Source organism: Melospiza melodia, chromosome Z (assembly GCF_035770615.1).
Source record: "Melospiza melodia melodia isolate bMelMel2 chromosome Z, bMelMel2.pri, whole genome shotgun sequence".
Lineage (NCBI taxonomy): Eukaryota > Metazoa > Chordata > Aves > Passeriformes > Passerellidae > Melospiza > Melospiza melodia.
In genome coordinates this window covers 80,390,881-80,413,193 of record NC_086226.1, presented here as the reverse complement: position 1 = coordinate 80,413,193, position 22,313 = coordinate 80,390,881, and the positions used below count along the sequence as shown (strand labels likewise).

The 22,313-nt window shown below is 39.9% G+C and overlaps 1 protein-coding gene across 1 annotated transcript in view; it reads left to right on the top strand.

Annotated features, from left to right (window-relative positions):
- The window catches only part of HAPLN1 (hyaluronan and proteoglycan link protein 1), a 36,310-nt gene extending 14,641 nt beyond the window's left edge, over positions 1 to 21,669 (top strand). The window contains exons 3-4 of the mRNA XM_063179986.1: positions 10,559 to 10,861; positions 18,819 to 21,669. Of these exons, the coding sequence (XP_063036056.1) occupies positions 10,559 to 10,861; positions 18,819 to 19,108 (593 nt within the window). The 3' untranslated portion in view covers positions 19,109 to 21,669. The remainder of the gene's footprint in view (positions 1 to 10,558; positions 10,862 to 18,818) is intronic.
- Positions 21,670 to 22,313: the final 644 nt, after the last annotated feature.

The window sequence follows — 22,313 nt, the reverse complement described above, 5'->3', positions numbered from 1 at the left end:
AGAAGGAGAAGGAGAAGGAGAAGGAGGAAAGGAAAAGGGGAAAATAAAAGGGGAAAATAAAAGGGAAAGGGAAAAGAATGAAAGAAGGAAAAGAAAAGGAAAAGGGGGAAAGGAAAAGGGGAAAAGGAAAAGAAAAAAATGATACAGCTGCCCTGCACAATAAGAATGTCTCAGTGGTTCTTGGAACCAAATAAACATAATGGGCTTATTTTACTTCTTTACATCTATTCTTCCATTCCTGGCTGGAGGCCACAGAAACTTCCCCTTTTGGATTGCAGGAAAACCCTGCCCAGTTTCCATGCCAGTGGGGTAGTGCATTTAGGTTGTTCCACCCCACATAATTCATCTTTAACAAGAAGGGACCCTGTTCTTTTCAAACTTATGAGATAAACAGAACTGGACACTTACATGTTTCGCTTCAGTTCTCTAAAGCAGTTATGAGTGAAGACAGAAATCAGCTGGAGGATAAAAATCTGTATTTTTCTCTGCTGGCTAAAAGCTCTCATGTGTTCAGCCTCCCCTCCACTGGGGTGGGCTCTGCAGGGGCTGCTCAGCCCCTGAAGGGAGAAAATTCCTCTTGGCAGGCCCAGATTTACCTGAGTGAGACAGCTCTCCCCACCTGCCCAGGCTCTTGCTTCCTCTGCAGCAAAAGTTCATTATTTTTCCGCTGTGAAAAGCAAGGGGACTGTGCTGTGGCTGCTTCCTGCCGTGCCTGGGAAGGGGAGATGCTGGTGGACGTGGAAGCAGAGCAAGTTTGCCTGAAGCTTGGCACAAATGCTTGTGCACATGCCGAAATCCAAGCCTGAAATTCGTTATTGGATTAAAGCTGCAGTGAGGAAGCAGTGAGGAGTTATTTCTTTGCTGCATGCGATAACACATGGAAGATCTGTTTTAAAAAAAAAGGAGATTTTCTACCTTTTCTACTGTTACTGTTTTGTAATACAGCACCAGCCTTGGATACAAGGTCAGGTGGTCCCTTCTCCAAAATAAGGAAATTCTTAAGTAGAGGAGGAATCATATTTCTTCAGCCAAGTGTGTTCCAACCTGCTCTCAAATTAAAGTTTACATATTTTAACCAGTGTCTGGCTAACGTAAGGAACAATGGATTTTCAGTGATTTTTGCCCCGCATGGGGCAGGTGTAATGTTCATTTCTGACATTGTGAAGTGGTGTTTCTTAAACTGGAAGGAACATTTTCTTTGCAAAACCTCATGGTAAAATGTAACATTTCAAGTAAGATAAGAGTGGTGAGAGTTTCAGTGTCAGCCTTGCTTGTGTTGACTAAACCCAGTAAATCTGTGTCTATAGCACACTGAACTTTCCTAATAAAAAGATAAGTATTAAAACATAATAATATTACACTGGAGATATATAACTGATAGAATATATTCCTCTGTTTGCATGGCCCTGTGCTTATTTTTGCAACACCCTTGCAGCTTTATGTAGTTCTGGCATTAATTTCCATTTAATATATTTGAGCAAAGCAGAAGAGACCTGGGAATGAAAAAAAACCCCACAATATTTGGACAAAAATTAAAATATATCAGCTAATTCAAACATTCTACAGTCTGGTGTAAATAATCAGGTTAATCTCACAGCGGGAATGATTTGCATCAGCTGCCTGATATCCTGAGGTGGTGGCTTGGAGGGTGTTAATTGGTAGCAGGAAAAAGCCATTTACACTCAGGAATGCCCAACAGCAGTGCAAAACAGCTGATGGCTCCCTGTGCAAAACCCATGGCCCTGTATCAATACCAAAATTCTCGACCTCCATGGACCTTTTTTCTTCTCCCACCGTGCTACCTTTTATTTTTTCCAGCCTTAAAGGCCTCCTGGGGGTGTTATTAAATAAAACATTCATAATAACTGGGCACTTTCAGCTTTGGAAAAAAACCTCTGAAGTTAGAGTCAGTCTGAATTTGTTACAGACCTTATACTTCTGCGATATGTTTTCTTCATCTTTATTAACTGGGAGCCACAGCATTTTTTTCCCTGACCAGAGAGATTGTGCTGAGCACCAGCTAAAGCTCAGGACGGGAACCCACTGCAGTTTTCCACAACCACCAGCTTTAGTTCATGCCCTAAATTGTGTCCTGATTTTCAGCCTGAAGTAGCAGGACTGGCCCGAGGGCTGGTCAGGGTTGGTCTGGGCTCAGTCAGAAGTGCCAGGTAGTGAGAAAAGCAGGATATTCTTTATGGAGACCAACCTCGCCACCAAAGCCATCTCTCTCTGAAATGGCCTTACTCTCCTCCTGCCATAAAATATGGATCATGAGTTTTACACTCTTTGTTCAGCGCCCTCAAATCAAAAGCCTGATATATTAAAAGGTCTCTGACAGCAGCCAGATATCGTTGTCCGAGTCATGAGCAAAAAAAAAAAAAAAATGCTCAGCTCACATTAAATTTTATTTACAGCAGCTTTTTACGGTCTCACACTAAATTTTCTTTATGTTTGCACTTTGCTGGTTTATTTCCTCATGAATACCTGGCACTGTGATGAAACTCACTGCTCCAGGTCTGTGGGTTTGGCCTCCCAGTCCTCAGGTGCTGCTCAGGCACAGGTTTTGTGTGCCCTCCCTGCAGGAGAACCAGAGAAAGTGGGACAATGCTAAACAGCCAGAGGTGGGATTTTACCAAATTAAATTATTTTTTAATAATTAAATAAATTTTTAAAATAATTATATAATTTTTTAAAAATAAAATTATTTTTAATAGTATCTCTCTTCAAAGGAAGATGAGAGTTGAACACAGTAAGTTTGCAAAACAGGCTATGAAATAATTAACTTTTACATCAACGCTACTGGGAATTTGAAGACCTGGGTAAAATCATTAAAAGCCTCTGTAGAAAAGCAGCTTCTAGATAGAAGCTAACTCTTCATGTGGCTCCCCAAGAACCAAAAACCACCAGCATTCATGTTCTTGCTCTGATGTATGTTGGCCTTTAGATCCAAGAAAGAAAAAAAATACAAAAAACCAGGCACATCTTTCAAAACCAGACTCTTTAGTTCAAAATGACTCAAGCAAATCCATAAGCTTCATATAAACAAATTTTTTCAAACTGCCAAAACAATAATTTTTTAATCTGTTCATTTGGTCTTCAGCTGGATGTAAGAAATGGGGAGTTCAGAGTTGAAACCAACACGAAATCAACTCCATGCTCTCAAGAGCAGGAGAAATCAGATTTAGCCTAATAATGTCATATTTGTTTCCTCTGTGTGTTGCTGTTCCATCCATACACACACCAAAAAAACCCACATATTTCTAATATCCTCTGTGTGACGATCTGTCCCACTCTCTGAAAAGCTGATTTTATAGGACACACTTTTTGTGGGTGCCTGGAACAAAAACCAGAGAGGGGTTGTCAAGAGTAACTCATGGCAGAGCAATGTAATTCCTTCTGTGACAGGGCTTTGTAGATGGAGCTGTGGTTGCACATGCTCCAAGAAATGGTCCTTGAATCATTCAGGTGAAACAAAAAAGTAAAAAAATTGGCAGAAATTTTAGAAGTAAAGTGTCAAAAGCAAAGTGTGAAAAATATTTGGAGTAATTAAGCCAGGAAGAGCAGAGAAAGGCAACGGTCCCCAGATTTTATAAAAAGTCTGTAGAAATACAAGGGAATAATCTGCCCTGGGCCAGACCAGTGTGTTTTATATGTTTTTATTGGTTAGAAGCAAGCAACCCCACTGACAGTTATGGGATGCTGGAGGGACAATATTTCATGGTTGAGTTTCATTTTTAGGGACATTGATGCCTGAGATTGACAGCCAGTGGCCAGATGATCAGATATCTGAAAGTTCCGACAGGCAAGAAAATGGAGGTGGACACTGTGAAAATGAGGGGGGTCACCAGTTTTTATGGAATTTTAGGAATCCAGCAAGGAAAGTTTTGCCCTTGAGTGTATGAACCTGCCAGTACAAAACTGTGCCCTACAATACAGTAAATAGCAAACTCTACTGTTGCCCCATGTTTGCACTGGCTGTGAGAAAAATAATTTTTCAGTTTGAGCTAAAAATTAAGAAATCCTATTTCTTTACTGGCTGGTTTTTTTCCCCCATATGAATCAACAGAAATTTGTGTTATTCTGTTTCTACATGTCAATACTCTTGAAACTGCTAATTGTGTGTGTAGCTGGCTTAATTAATACACACAAATCATTACAGGGGTTGAACTTTCTGAGGTTATTTCCTCACCTTGTTGTCCTGGATAAGTGCTCCAGCTCCTTGCACTGATGGTGTGTGTGAAGTGAATTTGCTTGCACTCAATTTTAGGCGTTCATGTAAGGGGTACATATAAGACTCTGAAATACAAATAAGACAAATACACTCCCAGAAAAGCACAGCAAGTGGAAAAGAGTTGTACATTTGCTCACTTGAATGAGAAATCCATCAAAATACTGGTGTGGCTGTGAGGAGGATATATAATACGTCCATTTTTGGTGGAAATCCCAATTTCCATTACAGGATTCATTTCCCAAACTGCAGTTGCTTGGTCGCAGGTGCACGCATCCCCTCATTTCTCACCGACAGACTCATTCTCTGCTGAGCTGACGCGTCTCAGGCTCTCCCTGCCTCTTTTGGGAGCAGAGAGGTCCTCCCCTGGGGGCAGAACCTTTTCCAGAGAACCGAGGATTTGGGAGAGCAGCCACACCATGACTCCTTACGATGGAAATTGATATCCCCACCCAGCCTCCACATGGGTAGGGATTGGAATGACCAAGGTCAAGCTAAGGCTGCTCGGCTCTGCCTTCCCACAAAGTAACCAGATTTTAACCTTGTGAGGCTGGAAGGTTTTTGCCTCCCTCCCTTTTTTTTAAGCTGAATTTGTTAAGGTTTGGGAGCGGGTGTTTTGTCTAGGGGCTGGAGTCAGAAACTGAGGCTCAGGCTGCGCCTTGGGAACAGCAAGGAGCCTCAGGACAGCTTTTTGTCCATTCAGGAACAGATGGGATGGATTATACTTTGGTGGGTTTGTTAGGTCCAGCAGGACTGAGGAAGATGCCCTGCCATTAACTGAAGATCAGCACTGCTAAAATGCAAAAGGAAGGGGAGATGAATGCTGAGCTCTCACTGTGAATTTCAGCAAGGTTTGATAGGGAAGTGATGGGAAAAAAAAAAAAAAAAAAACTTTAACAAAAATTGCAAGGTAATTCAAAGCTGCACAAAGCACAAACCCAGTACATTTTCCTCAGCAAAATCAGACCTGGCCACCCCCAGCTGCAGGGTGAAATTAATGCTAATCAGTTGCAGGCTTGTACTGCAGATGAACTCCAACAAAAAATCAGCTTCTATGCAGTCTGCTCCAATATAGCCCAAAGCTAATATTACAGTTTAGTGCATATTTATGTTATAAAAACATTATGTCCCAAATTGTCAACCTCAGATTTGTAACACATTTACATAACACAGTTTACCCCCTTTTGAAAAGTGATTTTGGAAACCTTACGGAATCAAATCTGTTTGAATAGTTATCAACTAGTTGCTGCTCAGTTTTTAGAAGTATGTAAGTTTATATCTTGATCTTTCCTACTTCTAGGGTGTTTTTTTAATGTATATGCAAATCAAACACATGTACTGGAAAAGGAGTGTGTTGTCTGGGGAAATGTAGTTCTGAAAAAAATAATAAGTATTAGATTTGTAATAAAGTAAAAAGGCTTGGATTCCAATTGAATTTGCTAAATTTTTATTATACCCAGTGATATTTATATCCATTGACAAAGAATGGATTTTTTTTATTTTAACAAAGATATGATGAAGGAAAAACAGAGATGCTGAAAAATAGGAAACCTCTTCAGTGTCTTGTTTATGAAGTCGAATTTAACACACATTGTATTACATTACATTCATACACTGCAGCTCAGAACATCACATAACAGAAAAGCCCTTTAACAAAGGATTTACAAAAGGAAAGAACTGAAGCAGACTCTCTAGGTAATTGATGAAGCAGAGTAAAATGCTGTTTATTATTACCCTGCCAAGTTTACATTTGCATGCTTTATTTTCTTGGACCAAGTCACTGAGGTTTAGTAATAGCAAAGATTTTGTTAAACAAAAATAACACTTGGACGACAGAAGGGTGAGGGAGAGAAGAGGAAGCAAGGGGGTTTTAGGAAACTGGCAGAACAGATACAGAAATGGGTTAGAATGTTCTGAAAGAAGAGTGGTTTCATCAAAAGATGACTGCCTTGCTCGACCACTGGGTAACTTCTCCATCCTATTCTGCACTGCCCTCAGGACAAAGAAATTGTTATAGGCAAGAGGATCCAACAGCAGGAAAAAAAGCAAAAAGGAAGGTGGATATTTATACCAGTGCAAAGTTTTTGGCTCATGTGCTATCTTGTCTTCAGTCCCCCTGAGTCCTACAGCACTTAGTTCAACAGAGATGTCTGAGGATAAACATTCTGAGCTGGATCTTCTCTAATACCACTTTATTTCAGCTTATTATGAGACTGGGCTAAAGCCAACTGTAAAACTTAGGTCTGGGTTAAGTTTCCAAGGCCTGCCAAAGATTAGGGTGGTCTGATCCAAACTTTTGTTTCAGGTCTCTCTTTTCTGCCTTATCAAACCCACATGGGGAGGTGGTTCTTCAGTGCTTTCTGAAATGTCTTTCATGCTCCAAAGAACAATGTTACATTCTGATATTTTCCATAAAACAAGAATTAAAAAAAAAAAAAAAGTGTCAGGTTAGGGCAGTGACTGTGATTAGATGTCACTTTCGAAACCATCCTGGAGGTGTCTCAGACATATTTTATGAAAAATCCTTTCCTTAGGATTTTTTCTCCTGAGAAGCTGAGAGGCCTCAGGAACAAAATGCAAACAATGGTTATCTGCTGCTGTGGAATGCAACAGGTGCATCTGGGATTGGTCCCATGTGGTTGTTTGTAATTAATGGCCAATCACAGTCAGCTGGCTCGGACAGAGAGCCGAGCCACAAACCTTTGTTATCATTCCTTTCTGTTCTTAGCTTAGCCAGCCTTCAGGTGAAACCTTTTCTTCTATTCTTTTAGTATAGCTTCAATGCAATATATACCATAAAATAATAAACCAAGCCTTCTGAAGCATGGAGTCAGATCCTCGTCTCTTCCCTCAACATAAGACCCCTGTGAACACCATCACACTGGAAGTGTTCCCACATTTCCCAGCCCTTTTTGGATGTCCTCTGTGGTGAGGTCTCTCTGCTGACCCTGTCTGGGCAGGGATGAGCACCTTGGGGACAAGGCTGTGTCCTTGTCCCCTGGGGGACACAGAGCATGTGGCAGGGCCATGCTCCCTGCACAGTGACCCCGTCTCAGGGTGAGCCATCACTGCTGTAGGGGCACACAGGGAAGGGGGTGTCACACATGGGCTGCGCCACCATCTGTGCCAGGGCAAACCTGTCCTCTAAGAGGAGCTCTCCCTCCCTGAGTGGCGGCAAACGGCCAAAAAACAGCAGAAAAGTCTCCCACACACCTTCACCGATTTCATTTCCCCATAGCCTTAAAACCTTAGGATGCTAAAATTGAGCCTCCTACCAGATTAGCCTTGAAACACTGTTGTTAAGGCAGACATTATTCCTGGAATAATGTGAAGTTTTAAAAAATTAGAAAAAAAAAAAAAAAGCCACCTAAAAAAACCCACAAAAAGCAACTGTCCCGAACTTCTCAGGATATCTTGGCAAGGGCTCATGCAAAGAACACAACGATCTTTTGTGTTGATCAAAACATTTCATCTTAATGTCTATGAGTCAAAAGAAATAATTCATAGAAATTCAGTGATTCATTCAGCAATTCCTTCTTTCTAAATAGCTTCCAGGAACTCCCTACTCCCATCCCACACTAAAAAAATCCCACCAAACCAACGAAGCAACAAACAAAAACATACACCAAAAAAAAAAAAAAAAAAAAAAAAAAAAACCACCAAAACAAAAAACCAAAAAAACCAAAAAAACCCAAACAAACAAACAAAAAAAACCCCCAAAAAACTAAAAAAAAAAAAAAAACCAAAACAAAGAAACAACCATCCAAACAAACAAAATTAAAATAAGCAAAGAAAAACATCCCCCCCCAAAAAAACCAAACAAATTAAAAAAGTAAAGCTATGCTAGGGTTTAATTGACTCTTTTTAAAATGAGAAATTGACTTTGCAATGGATAAATGGAAATTTTCCATGAAAAATGTGTAGTTGCATAATTCCAGCTAGCTCTGGTCCTCCTTAAGCACTGTGAGAGGAGGGCACTGAGACCACCTTGATGACAGCAAGGCGCAGGTGGGAGCAGCATGCAGGCCTGGCAGGATTCCCATTGGGAAGGGGATGAGGGGAGATGATCCTGTTAGGCAAGGCAGCACAGAATCACTGAATCAACCACAAAATTACAGAATTCACAGGATGAACTAGGTTGGAAAAGACCCTTAAGACCATCTAGTCCAACCCATGACCCAACATCTCCTCATCAACTAAACCCTGGCACCCAGTGCCACATCCAATCTTTTTCAAGCCAATCCAGGGATGGTGACTCCACTACCTCCCTGGGCAGCCCATTCCAGTGACCAATCCCTCTTTCAGTGAAGAATTTCTTTCTAACATCTAACCCAAACTTTCCTTGGCACAGCTGAAGAGATACAGCAGCAGTCCCTAACCTCTTTGTGGTATTTGCTGGGTCCCCAGGACAAAGGAGGGATTATGAATGTGACTCCATGTTCTTAGAAGGCAAATTTATTACTATATTATATATTAATTATATTAATTATATTATATTATATTATATTATATTATATTATATTATATTATATTATATTATATTATATTATACTAAAACTGTACTAAAGATAAAGAAAGTTTACAAGAAGGTTACAAAAAACAATCATGAAAACTCATGACTGCTTCCAGAGTCCTGACACAGCTGTCGGTGACTGGTCATTAAGTCAAAACAATTTACATTAAACCAATCAAACAACCACATGTTGGATAAACAATCTCCAACCACATTCCAAAGCAGCCAAACACAGGAGAAGCGAATCAGATAATTATTAGTTTCATTTTTTTTCTGAGGCTTCTCAGCTTCCCAGGAGAAGAATCTTGGGCAAAGGGATTTTTCAGAAAATATGACAGTGACACCTCTTCCCAAAACCAGAGCTGCTGTGCTGCCAATGGGGCGTTTCCCCCCCCCAGAAAAAATGGACACTGCCACACATCACGGATCCAACATTTACTTCCCATTTACTCCTCCTCCAGGTGGCTGCCAAAGCTGTTCCCCTTCTCCCTGCCGTCTCGATTTATTAAAAATATGGATATTGATCTAGTACCGATATCCAACTGTGATGGACAAACACTCTCTAACAGTTTAAAGTTAGAAAGTATGTGTTTATTGTGAAATAGCTCCCAAATACACACTGTAATTTACAGGTCATTACAGAGTCCTCTTATCTATACAAGTATTCAAGACCCAAAATACAAATGCATAGTCATCACTTTGGTACATCCCATTCCTCACTTCGTATGGTAATTAGTTCAAAAGCCATTAAGTATGCGGAGTTTGTTCTTTGAAATGGGTCGGTGGTCCCTTTCATGGGGAGGGGTCCCAAATTGAGGAGGTAAATGAAGTCATCCTCATTCTGACCTTTCTACCTTTTCAATGCAAATATGACAAATGAACTCTTGGTAGAACTCTCATTCCTCATCTTCAATTGGCTTCAGAGCAGAGGAGGATACAATTGTCTTACGTTCCCAGAAGCTTTTATCAGTTTCTATATTCTTCATTATAAACCCAGCTAACCAAACATTGTGTTGTCAAGCAATCAATTATTAGTCAACTACTAACTCTTAACTTCATCAAGGCCTACCCGTTTATTTTGATTAACTCCAATATGACGCCAGCAAGGGGGGCTATTTACAGACACGAACGAGATGGGGCTGCTGTAGAATGTGCCTTGAGTTGTTTGATTTTCCAGCATCACTCTCATTACATGGCTATGGCAATGGGAAGATGCCAGCAGCTCACATCCCAGGCAGCAGGCCATTCCAGTGGCTTAAGTTACACCTCACTTTATAAGCTTCTTGATCAATCACATAAAGCAAAAGCACACTGACAGTATTTATGTCTGTATAGTATATATACAGATATATATTCTGTATTGACAGGAGTTCTATCCAACCACTATGAGCACAGGTACCTTTGGTTAAACAATGCTGGCTTATTTCAAATGCAATACCTGCTTGTGAGCCTTCAAACACAACGCACACAGCTCCATTATTAAGCTTCAACCTTCCTAGTATCTTGCTAGATAAACTTTTCTGTAGCTTAGGGAGTTATTCCAGACAAGTGTTAATTCTTGTGCACCATTGCTCTATTTGCCCTTGCTTTTCTACAGTTTAAATAATTTTTCTGCCGACCAATCTCATGGCTGCTGCTTAGCTCCAATCACAGTTCTGCTGTATCTGAAGCCTGCATCTTGCGGTTTTCCCAAAACCCTCCAATTTTGTCAATTCCCACACAATAAATCTTACCTCTAACTAAAACCCCAGCTCCTATAAAATCCCTACATTCTTTAAAGCTTATGCCTGATAACTCTCTCTCTGCCCCTGCCCCAGGTGTGGTGTTCCCCTACTCCCCGCGGCTGGGGCGGTACAACCTGAACTTCCACGAGGCGCAGCGGGCGTGCGCGGAGCAGGACGCGGTCATGGCCTCCTTTGACCAGCTCTACGATGCCTGGAGGTCGGGGCTGGACTGGTGCAACGCGGGCTGGCTCAGCGACGGCTCCGTGCAGTACCCCATCACCAAGCCCAGGGAGCCCTGCGGGGGCAGGAACACCGTGCCCGGCGTCAGGAATTACGGGTTCTGGGACAAGGACAAGAGCCGCTACGACGTCTTCTGCTTCACGTCCAACTTCAACGGTGAGAGCGTTTCCTTTGCCCTCCCCCCAGTAAACGGCTGTGCTTAGGCAAGGTGCTTCAGGGGCAGAAAGGGGTGTTTGGTTTGTCAAAGCTTGTGTTAAACCTGGAAGATGCCAGGAATGAAGTAACCAAGAGTAATAAAATAATTGTTGAGTTTTCAAGGGTACGCGCGCAGAGTAAAGTCGTGTTTGCCACAGGGTCACATAGGTAGTTTTTACAACTCAGGACTTGTACTGGCAGGATTTTCTAATGTCTCCCCTTTCACTCCTTGAAAATTTATACATACCCTTTGTTATGGATACGAACGAGGCCAAACTTTCTCCAGAGAAAGAGTTTCTCGTGTATTAAAATAGCTACAAGAAACAGAGTGCCCAGGATAAGCCCAGGCACCCAGACAGCGAGCCAAAAACGAAAACAGTGCACTCACCCCAAGTGCACTGGGTTCTCCCAAACAATAAACACCCCAAAAGAAGAAAAAACCTGACCCAAACAAATTCCCCACATTTATAGTCCCCCTCGAGTCCAGGATTGGTGCACTTTGGATCCTCATGATGATTGGTCCATTTCCAGGCTTCTCATTGGTCTTTACCGCCGTTCATTCTGGACCAATCGTTTCTTCAGGGCTTCGAATGATTGGTCAGATGTTTCATCCAATCTCTCTTCCACCTTGCCTTGCCCCATCAGAGCCCTGTTTCACCAAACCCTGGACCCTTCTAGCATATTCTTATAAGCCCCCCCCTTTTAACATAATATAAATAATATAACATAATTAATACAATATAATTGAACTATATCCTATTTTAACTTAACTTAACTTTTACCTATAACACCTTTATACATACCCCATTAAAATTTCTACACATCCTTTTAATGCTGGTGTGTGATCAGTTTAATTCAGTTCAGCTTCGAACCTGCAGTTCGTTAATTAAGGTTTCCTGTTGAAGTCAATAATTCTGTTCCTATTGCTGAAATCTGTCAGCAAAATAAAATTTTGATCATCACTGCACCTATTCTGCATTGTTCAGCAGCTCCTGCTCATGGACCAGGTCTAATATGACTAATAGTTCCTTATCAGCAGACCTATTTCTAGATTTATTCATAATTTAGATTTCTAATCTTAGTATGCTGCGAAGCCACTGATCATTTTTGCTCTGAGGCTGGACTTCTGTAAACCTTACTTTAGCAACTGCGAGCCTTTTTTTTTGCTATTAGCTGATATATTTTTTTTAGGTATGAAATGAAATTAAAGGACCCAATCTCAGCTTGCTATCATTTCAGGTTTACCTAGTGTCAGGAAAAGATTTAGAAAGCATTGCTGTGAATGCATCCAATCCTCTACAGCATCCAACTTGTGGATAATTCCTACACAACTCTGTACAGGCTTGGCTTGCAGCCCACTCAGACCATGGAGTGTGGCCTTTTTACATTTATGCACAGATTGCTTAGCCACAGTGAAGCAGCTTTGTCCTACAGCACAGCAAAAAATAAACATAAGCCTTGGTTTCAGAAGATGTGCTCCAGTGCTAAGTCTGCACCACCCTCCACAGAAAAAGACCCATCAAAAAAAAAAAAAAAAAAGAACCAAAACAAACAAAAAAGTACCCTCCCAAAACAAAAATTAAAAATAAAAACAAAACAAAGAAAAGGCCTAAAAAACTCACCACAAAAGAAAAAAAAAATAAACACAAGATTACCCTCCCCCCCCAAAAAAATACAACAGAAAAACCCAAACAGATCCTCTAAGCCAACAGTATTACATTTGGTTCAAAGTGATCTGAAACAAAAGTTTGGCTGATTTCTTTATCATCCCATTAAAAGCTGGCTCAATTTTTCTTGCTTTATTTATCCGAGCTGAAATCCTGTATGAACTCATCTTTTCTATGCAGATTTAACCCTGTGCTATAGAAATATCACCAGGGTATTAAATAATCAAACAAAAATAACTGAAATGTGATAGCTGCACTTTTTTCTGACCCTTGCAGAGTAAAACCTTGTGACTACTGCTCAGTGATCATCACCCTTTTACACAGCAGGTGCTGAGCAGCGCCCTTTAAGGAACAAAATGCATAATTTCTGGGGAAAAGAAAGAATAATAACTACTGACTAAGATAAATATTAGAAAAAGAGAGAAAGAGAAAGTTTAGATAGATATAGATATATAGATGACATATAGGTATATAGATATATGAGTATATAGATATATAGTTATATAGATATATAGATATATAGATATATAGATACAGATTAGATAAGATATAGATTATAGATATAGATATATAGATAGATATAGGTAGATATAGACAGATATAGATGATATAGATAGATATAGATGGTATAGATATAGATATAGATATAGATATAGATATAGATATAGATATAGATATAGATATAGATATAGATATAGATATAGATATAGATATAGATATAAATATAGATATAGATATAGATAGATATTCCCACAATTCAGTGTCAAATGTCACTCACGACATCAGCTGAAAATCCAGATTTCTGCTTCTCTCAGCTTCCACTCCCTTAATTCACCAGATTGCATTTTCCTCACATGTCCCTGCTGTGTTCTCCACTGCTCCCTGTCCCAGGCTCACCTCCATAACCACAATTAACTCCAGCCACTCTGCCAGCTCCCTGTTTCCAGCACAGCATTTTGGATAAAGTGTGTAAAAAAACAAACAAACAAACAAAAAAACCAACAAAACAAACAAACAAACAAAAAAACAAAACAAAAAAAAACAAAACAAAAAAACCCACCAGAAACAAAACACCAAAACCTGGAAGAAAAAAAAAAAAAAAAGAAAGGAAAAAAAACACGAAAAGAGGAAAAAAACCCAACAAAAACAACAAACCCCTATTACTGCAAAACCCAATATTGACTCTCTCAGGCTCAGGAAGAGGCAAGGAAAATGAGAGGTTGTTGGGACACAGTGCATTCCCAGTGGCTGCTGGAGTCTCCTGATAGTAGGAAACAGAGGGGCCTTCAAGGTTATGTAATGCAGATGGGAGAATTCCAAGGGCCACAGGAGCAGGGAAGGATAAGGAGAATTTAAAAAAAAATAAGTTGTGGGAGTTTCTATAAAAAAAGAGTCAGGTTTAGACACCTTCTAAATGGTTTCTCTGTGGGGAAAAAATTCCCCCAAATATATTATGATCTCAGAGATTATTTAAAAAAAAAAGGATCCATTTCAAATAATTCAGCTCTAAAAGCAAAAAATCTTGGTCTGAAATACATGCAAAGCTTGTTTTTTACCTGAAGAAGGATGGTAAAAGCCATGATACTTAGCCATTTGGGTAAAAAAATTAAAATGCAATCATCAGTGCAGTGAATTCAAATCCAGGTTCAGTGTTTTCCCTGTGGAATTACTGGATCCTAACTGCAATGACCCGGTTACACAAAAAATAATGGTTAAATATGAAGGCATTGTACCATTAATAAAAACATTTACATGCTTTTCTGTTATCTGCACAAGGAAATAGTTTGAGCAAAGCTGCAATATCAAATAATCTTGTTACTTTATGAAATTATCCTCCATGATGACTTTTCATAGAATAAGGCATATACGACATACATTTTTTTCTGCCCATGTAGCTGATTTATACTGAAATGTTTCTGTTGGTTCATACAAGATTTGTTCATGTTTTGCACCCAAGAACATGAAATAATTTCATAGCCCTTATATCTAATAGTACCAGCAATCTACCAGTATATACATATAGTGATGTGTATATATATGTATAAATATATATATATATGTGAGTATATATAGTGATGTGTTTCATAAAACAAAGCAAAGAGTAACACAGCCTGATGCTGTCTGAGAAATCCATCAAAATATTTTGAAATAACAAAACATTTTCTGCCTGCACTGGATGGCAATATGCTTCCCAATCTGTGTTTACATTCCTTGTGCTGATAAAGACTATTGAAAATGAATGTACACGAGTGGGGAGGATCTAACTTAAATTTGAAGATTCCACATTGGAATTTCCTGGTGCCTGAGGGCTCAGCTTTGCTCTCTCACAGCCATTTTCTCCTTCACTTGTCCTGCTCAATGGAAACCACTTCAGTCCATGTCATCTTTAGAAGAGCTGAGGTGATCCAAAGGTTTTCCAGGGCTGAAGATCACCCCAATTTCTCTCCTTTCCTTGTCCCAAGGAATGAGGATATTCCTCCCCCGTGCAATTTCTCCAGATGATCAATTTGAGGAAATAAATGCAGATAAATCCTTTTGTTGCAATCTTCCCCACTGAGCCTAATAGCCATAAAGCGAGGAATGTATAATGGAAGAGCTGAGTGGTTATTCCTTATCTATTTTCAAAGGTCTTCTGAAGGACAACAGTTGTTTGTTTTTGGGGGTTTTTTTTAAGGAAAATCCCTGAGAATCTCTTGCACTGAAAAGTGCTGAAAGAGCTAAATGTAAATGTATTTATCAGATCCTCTATAATTAAACCTTTTTGAAGAAAATAAAACAAAGTACAAGTACAGCTTGCATCACACTTTCCCCTCAATAACATGCATTTTATTATATACTTTTTCCACAGAACCATGGTGCATAATTGATCTTTCATCAGCTCTAAGAGAATCAAGTAAAAATCTTGTTTTAACAAAATTAAGAACACGAGGAATACATTTTAGAGAGCATGTTAAAAACACAGCTGTGAGCCACCTGTTTATTACAGCAGCGTGTGTGACAAGCAATTGTCACATTTAAATGGGAGAAAGCTGTCAAAAGTCCTGTCTGAATAATGCTGACTGCTCATTTGACTATGTCAGAGCATTTTATCACTGGGAGCATGTAGCAACTGTGCCAAAAAGAGAAATTGAACCCAAAATAAAATCACACACCCTTTATTAGCAGTGGTTGCTTCTGACTCACTGGAGTCATTACTGGTATTGGTGTGTTTAAATATTTTTTTTTTCCTCACATATTTAATTCAAAATCAGTTATTTGAGAGGATCACTGGATGTCAAAATATTTACCAGGTCTTAAATATCTCTCTCCTTTTTTTTTTTTTTTTTATTTTTAAATAACAGAAACTTACTAATAAGCCTCTCAATTGAGCACTAAGTTTGAGGAAATCTCCGAGTGTGATTCATCCCTAAAACTTCCACAGTCACAAGGGTGTGTAGGCCAGTGGCTGGAGTTTTCCTCTTACAGCTGTTCTGTTACACACAAAAATCTCAAAATAGCTGTTATAGATGGGGTTTGGGCAGGTTTGCACAAACCCTTTGCCCCATGGGTTTGGTGTGAGGAGTCAAATCGGGCATTAATGAGAGAGAGACAGAAAATTCTTCCCTATCCTTCCACATCAACAAGTTCTGAGACTGAACAGTCAGGAACCCTTCCCAACTAATATCGGGGGAAAAACTGCAAATCTGCACAGAGTTTATTAATGGGATTTTATGTAATCAGACATTCTGGATACACATAGCACCCCCGTGGCATTTACTATTAAATTTCTCTTGTTTGAGGGAGGAGCAGAGTATAGGAGTATTTTATTATTGATGTCATATGTCAAAAGCCTGACCTTACTGCAAATCCCTAGGAAATTACATTCCACTGACATATGGTGTGAAGAGGAACTCACAAACTAGGTGAAGTTTACTAAACCCTATCAGTCCAAACCCCTGTTCCCCTAAATCAGAAATCCTGTTTGCTTTGGGGAAACTTCTTAAGAGAGTATAGTAACAGGATTCCATTTAGTAAACATTCCCTTCAGCAGCAAGTGTGAACGCTATCTACTTGCCAAAACAGAGTTTTAAAAAGTGTTCCACAGAGGGATGATTGCCTCTTCTCAAGAGTTTTGGAAATTATGGAAATTTTGGAATTTCGGAGTTATGGAAATTCTGCAGATATTGTCTCTGACATCAATGAATTTTTTTTAAAAAAAGTCTCTTTTCCACCACAGCTGCAATGTAAATTCCTTTTTAAAAATGTTCTTGTCTTGATATCCAATTTCCAACCTTTAGACAGGGTTAATTCAATTACTTTTATATTGCGATCTGACCTGACTTTCCTTCATTTAGGAAAAAAAATCCTGTTTGATTTTTGCAGGAATATGAAGCTGACATGACTCTTAATTTACTACTTTTTCTTTACCAAGAAAGCAGTCTCATACTAGGCATAGTATGTGTATCTACCATAGTATGTGTATCTACCTATCATACTAGGCATATTTGTGTATCTACCTGATTTTTGTGAGACAGAAAGTGGATATTATCTTGGAGTAATTAATTCTTAATTAATCAGCAAAGAGTGTGCTCTGGAATTAGAAGGTGCCCAGAAGAATAACGAAAAAATTCCTTTTTTTCACCTAACTCTCCTCTCCAGGAGCAGGCAGATTGATATTAGAAGAAATAAATATAGCATTGCCTTTAGTTTTGGGGGGGTTTGGGGGGTTTTTTGGGGGTTAGATTTTTTTCTTTTTTGGTTGGTTGGTTGGGGTTTTTTTGTTCAAATAGTCTTTTTTCTGTACCTCTGCTGTTTCTTGGGTAAGATAGATTTTTTCCTCCTGACACTTATCAATTCACCATATCAAAAAATCACAGTATTTTCAACAACACAACATCCAGCTGGCACAGACCCAAATTAACCACGGTTTCACATGATCCTTCAACATAACATCTCCATTTCTCCTCGAAAGTCAGCGTTATTGTGTTGTTGCCTGAAATCGAAGCAGAAAAAAAGCCTTGCCACAGTATTAAAATGGTAAGATAAAAAAGAAGTTCCTTATTGGAAGCTTCCAGGTGTATCCATAGTCATGGGCTATGAGCACAATGGTATTCAATTTGTACAGTTTTCATAAGGTTAATTAATTAGGATATCTAAGAGATACATCCAATAGGAGATTCAGTTGCCCCTTGGGTTGGTGCAAGGGTTTCAATGCCCCAATTCCTGTTATGTCTTCTTATAGGTTCTCTGCTTGACAATAAGACCAAAAAGTATTTCAGGAATGTGCTAAAAGGTCAGCTTATTACTCTAAAATCTTGGAGAAAGGGTAGGAAAAATACTAGGAGCTGTATAACTGGTATACAGAGCTGTGGATGTATGAAAAGTGTATGAAATAGCATAAGAAGTAAAACTCTTTAGGCAACACCATTGAGGTCACAGAATCACCTGAAAGGAAGCTGTGCTCAGGTGGGGTTGGTCTCTTTCTCCAGGCAGCACTGACAGGACCAGAGAAGACAGTCTCAAGGTTCTCCAATGGAAATATAGGTTGGATAATAGGAACCATTTTTACAGAAAGGGTGATAAAGTTCTGCAATGGCTGCCCGGGGAGGTGGTGGAGTCCCCATCCCTGGATGTGTTTAACAAAGCCTGGATGTGGCACTGGGTGCCAGGGTTTAGGTGAGATGTTGGGACTGGGTTGGACTCCATGATCTTGAAGGTCTCTTCCAACTTGGTGGTTGGACTCGATGATCTTGAAGGTCTCTTCCAACCTGGTGGTTGGACTCGGTGATCTGAAGGTCTCTTCCAATTTGGAATTCTGTGGTTGGATTTGATGATCTTGAAGGTCTCTTCCAACCTGGTCATTCTGTGGTTGGACTCAATGATCTTGAAGGTCTCTTCCAATTTGGAATTCTGCGGTTGGATTTGATGATCTTGAAGGTCTCTTCCAACCTGGTCATTCTGTGGTTGGACCCAATGATCTTGAAGGTCTCTTCCAATTTGGAATTCTGTGGTTGGACTCGATGATCTTGAAGGTCTCTTCCAATTTGGAATTCTGTGGTTGGACCCAATGATCTTGAAGGTCTCTTCCAATTTGGAATTCTGTGGTTGGACTCGATGATCTTGAAGGTCTCTTCCAACCTGGAATTCTGTGATTCTGTGCGATTCTTTGCTTTAAGATTGTCAAGATTTAAGCCTGCAAAACCCCTCCAGCACCGCCGACACCCAACCTCCGCACACCGCTAACAACCCCGCCTCTCCCCCTTTCTCCCCAGGCCGCTTCTACTACCTGATCCACCCCACCAAGCTGACGTACGACGAGGCCGTGCAGGCCTGCCTGAAGGACGGCTCCCAGATCGCCAAGGTGGGGCAGATCTTCGCGGCCTGGAAGCTGCTGGGCTACGACCGCTGCGACGCGGGCTGGCTGGCGGACGGCAGCGTGCGCTACCCCATCTCGCGGCCGCGCAAGCGCTGCAGCCCCAGCGAGGCCGCCGTGCGCTTCGTCGGCTTCCCCGACAAGAAGCACAAGCTCTACGGGGTCTACTGCTTCAGGGCCTACAACTGAGAGGGTACGCCCAGAGCGTGAAAGTTTTTTGGGGTTTTTTTTTTTTTTTTTTAAGTGTGACAGATGTCTTTTTGTTGTTGTTGTTTTCTTTTGGGTTTTTGGGGTTTTTTGGGGTTTTTTTTTTTTTTTGGTGTGAACTCATGCAAGCTGCCAAAACTGTGATAAACCTCTTTTACTTACTGTAAAGAGTCATTTTCGTAGACACTCCCTCCTCCAAACCCGTTGGTTTGGTTTTGGGTTTTGTTTTGTTTTAGTGTTTTGCTTTCTTGATTTTTTTTTTTTTTGTGAGAATATCATTCCATAGATATTTTAAATTAATATAATTTAAGGGGAGCTCTAGGTAAGGAACTTTTTAGATTCAAATTCTTTAAGCTATGTCATCCCAAAAAGATTATAATTTTCGTGAATGGGGCATGCAATAGAGCTTGACAATTGCTAGGGCACAATTATGGAGTGTAAGGCTACTCAAAGCAGAAGCTTTTAAAAGCACAGATTTTACATATTTGTACCAGTTTGAGAAACACTGCAAATTGATTATGATAGGAATTTTAAAATAAAACAATCTTTTTGTTAAAGGGGATCAGTGGGGTTTCGGAAAGAAATCTCACAACAATATATGTTAGCAAATAACTGTTTTCACTGGTTCACATGGGAACAACAGAGAGTTTAACAAAAGCAGCTAAAATGGTCCACAAAAATAGGACTGGTTTTACGATTTCAAACCTTGCCTTTCTGAAAAATAAGCTCATGGTCCCATGCATAGGAAGAAGCACAATTAGTTCTCCTGAACATTTCAATTGTGTTTTCGTTGTGTATAAATCATTGAGTGAATAATTAACTGATGAAAAAACTCTTCTTTTCTTCTTCTCTCCAATTAAAGATGCCTGAAAAGTGTTGTATTACCTTTGAGTAGCTTTACTGAGCTATTTTTAAACTCTTAAAGGCCATTTGCTAAGCAGCATAATAGCATCTACTCAGGGCAGTTGTATAAATGAACTGCTGGACAGAGAAATTGTAAACTTTAGCAGCTTGATTTTACATTAGCCTTTGAAATGTTATTGTCTTAATTAAAGAACATTACAGTATTTAATATTTCTTAGCTACTTACACATCACAAGAAACAAAAATTAGAAAAAAAATATTTTAAATTGTGAAGTCTTAGACTATTAGACAAAATCTGAAACCAGCCATTAAGTTTTAGAAGAGAAAAAGGAAAAAACACTTAATTTCCTTACATCTTATTTGTATCTAAAAAATACATCTGTTTTTTAAACTATCAGTGAGATAATATAGTATCACTAGCCCTGAATTATTTAGTTAGTCCTCCTTAGAGTTAAGAGAAAATAAAACTATTGAAATACTTCTTTTCACTAAATCTGCAGTGGTCTAGGTGGAAGATGTTTACCTAAATCTGCCAGTGTCAGAGAAAAACACGCACTGTGCATGGTGCCTAGGATTTTCAGAGCTGCCTAAAGCACTAGGTCCTCCCTAAGTACCAGTTTGAGGGAATTTGGGATTTCTAATGCAAGCTCACTTTGGATGCAGCAATTCTTGGTGCTCATCTTCAGCTACCTTAATGCAACCAGTTTTTCAGAGAGCAGGTGCTCGAGGCTTTCTGAAAATTTACTCCACTCATGGTGTCTCAAGCTGGATATCAAAAAAAATAATAATAATTAAAAAAAAAAAAAAGGCAGAGAGGCCACTGATTAAAAATATCTTGGTCTCGGGTAATCTATTCAGCATTTTTTGATGTTCTCTATCCAGTATTGGTTCTACCACTTAAAAATGGAGAACTCTTTTTCCTACTCTACTCTTGCTGACTACGAAGAACTCAGAGGACCAACATTTGTATTTACACCAAGTTTTATAGCTGCCCACTCTTTCCATAATTTAAACGAGGTATAGTGGTATTTATCCAACTAGGACACAACCTGTATGCTTTCATGGATGGTTTGGTGTAGCTATTTTCCCATGGATGTGAGTAAATAAATCTCTTTCCCAGAGTGGTTGTGGTCCATTTTTAAGACTCTGTGAGCAAGCCAGGGACAAGGTATGGAAAGGGGCTGTAGCGTAAGGTGTATTTTATTGGAGTTCATTCCCACTGAACTCAGAAGCAAATTTCCATCCATCTGGGGATATTTGCATCCTCTGTGTTTATCTGTTCATACTTTACTGATGGAGCAATCTCAGTGCCAAACCCCCTCCTTTTTTTTTAATCCACAAGGAATTGGATTTTCTCAAAACGGTATCCCTTAGCTATAAATAGAGACTTACTACAGATCGAGTCCCTAAAATCATGCAACCTTTCTTGAACAGCCATTTTTAAATCCATGCCCATTTCACACATTTTCTCTGGCCATTCAGAGCCTTCTCTGAAACCTTTGGAGAAAAGCAATGGAAATGGAAATAGAAATGTTAAATACCCAACAAGGAAAAGGGTATGCAAGAGTGGACCATGATCAAGAAGAATACATGTCATTCCTTCATCCAACCTTCAGAAAATTTGAAAAAATGCAAATTATTCCACAGTTTTTCTTCTGCAGTTTGGACAGGGAGGTTGTGGGGTGGGAAAAGCTGTAGAGAATATCCAAGTGATTACCACAGCTAGATCCAGAGTTGCTGTAAAGATGGGAGCCTTACGTAGCTGGCTCTACCCTCCCCAAAGATCTGCTACATCTGGAGGAGGCTGCATGGTTTTCTTATTGCACAGAGGTGAAGAGACCCTCATGAAATTTTTTTTTTTTTTGTACCTCTCCAAAGAAACCCCCCAGAGGGTTTCACCCAGACACACCATCTTTTTTTTTTTATTTTTTTTTTTTTATTTTTTTTGCAGGAATGGGGATTATATTTTGCCTGCATTAAAAAAAAAAAAAAAATTAAATAATAACGTACACATCCAACCCACTCGTGGGGCTGGCTGAAGTGCCCTCACTGCTAGACCAAAGGCACTGCTGGAAAGGCCAAGCTCAGCCTTTCACCAACTCTGCAACGCTCTGGAGATGGCTGGTCAGGTCCTAAATCACAGCAATCTCGGGCTTGCTCTTGCTTTTTGCCTTCTGTGTCCACACCTTCCCCGGGCTGGCCACGGTCCGGGCGTAGCATCCCCGACCCTGCCCCGCTTCCAGCGTCCCCCAAAGCCCAGCGCAGCCCCGGGAGGGTGGCCGAGCAGGCTCTGCACCCCGCACCCAGGGGCCTCCCCCTGGCC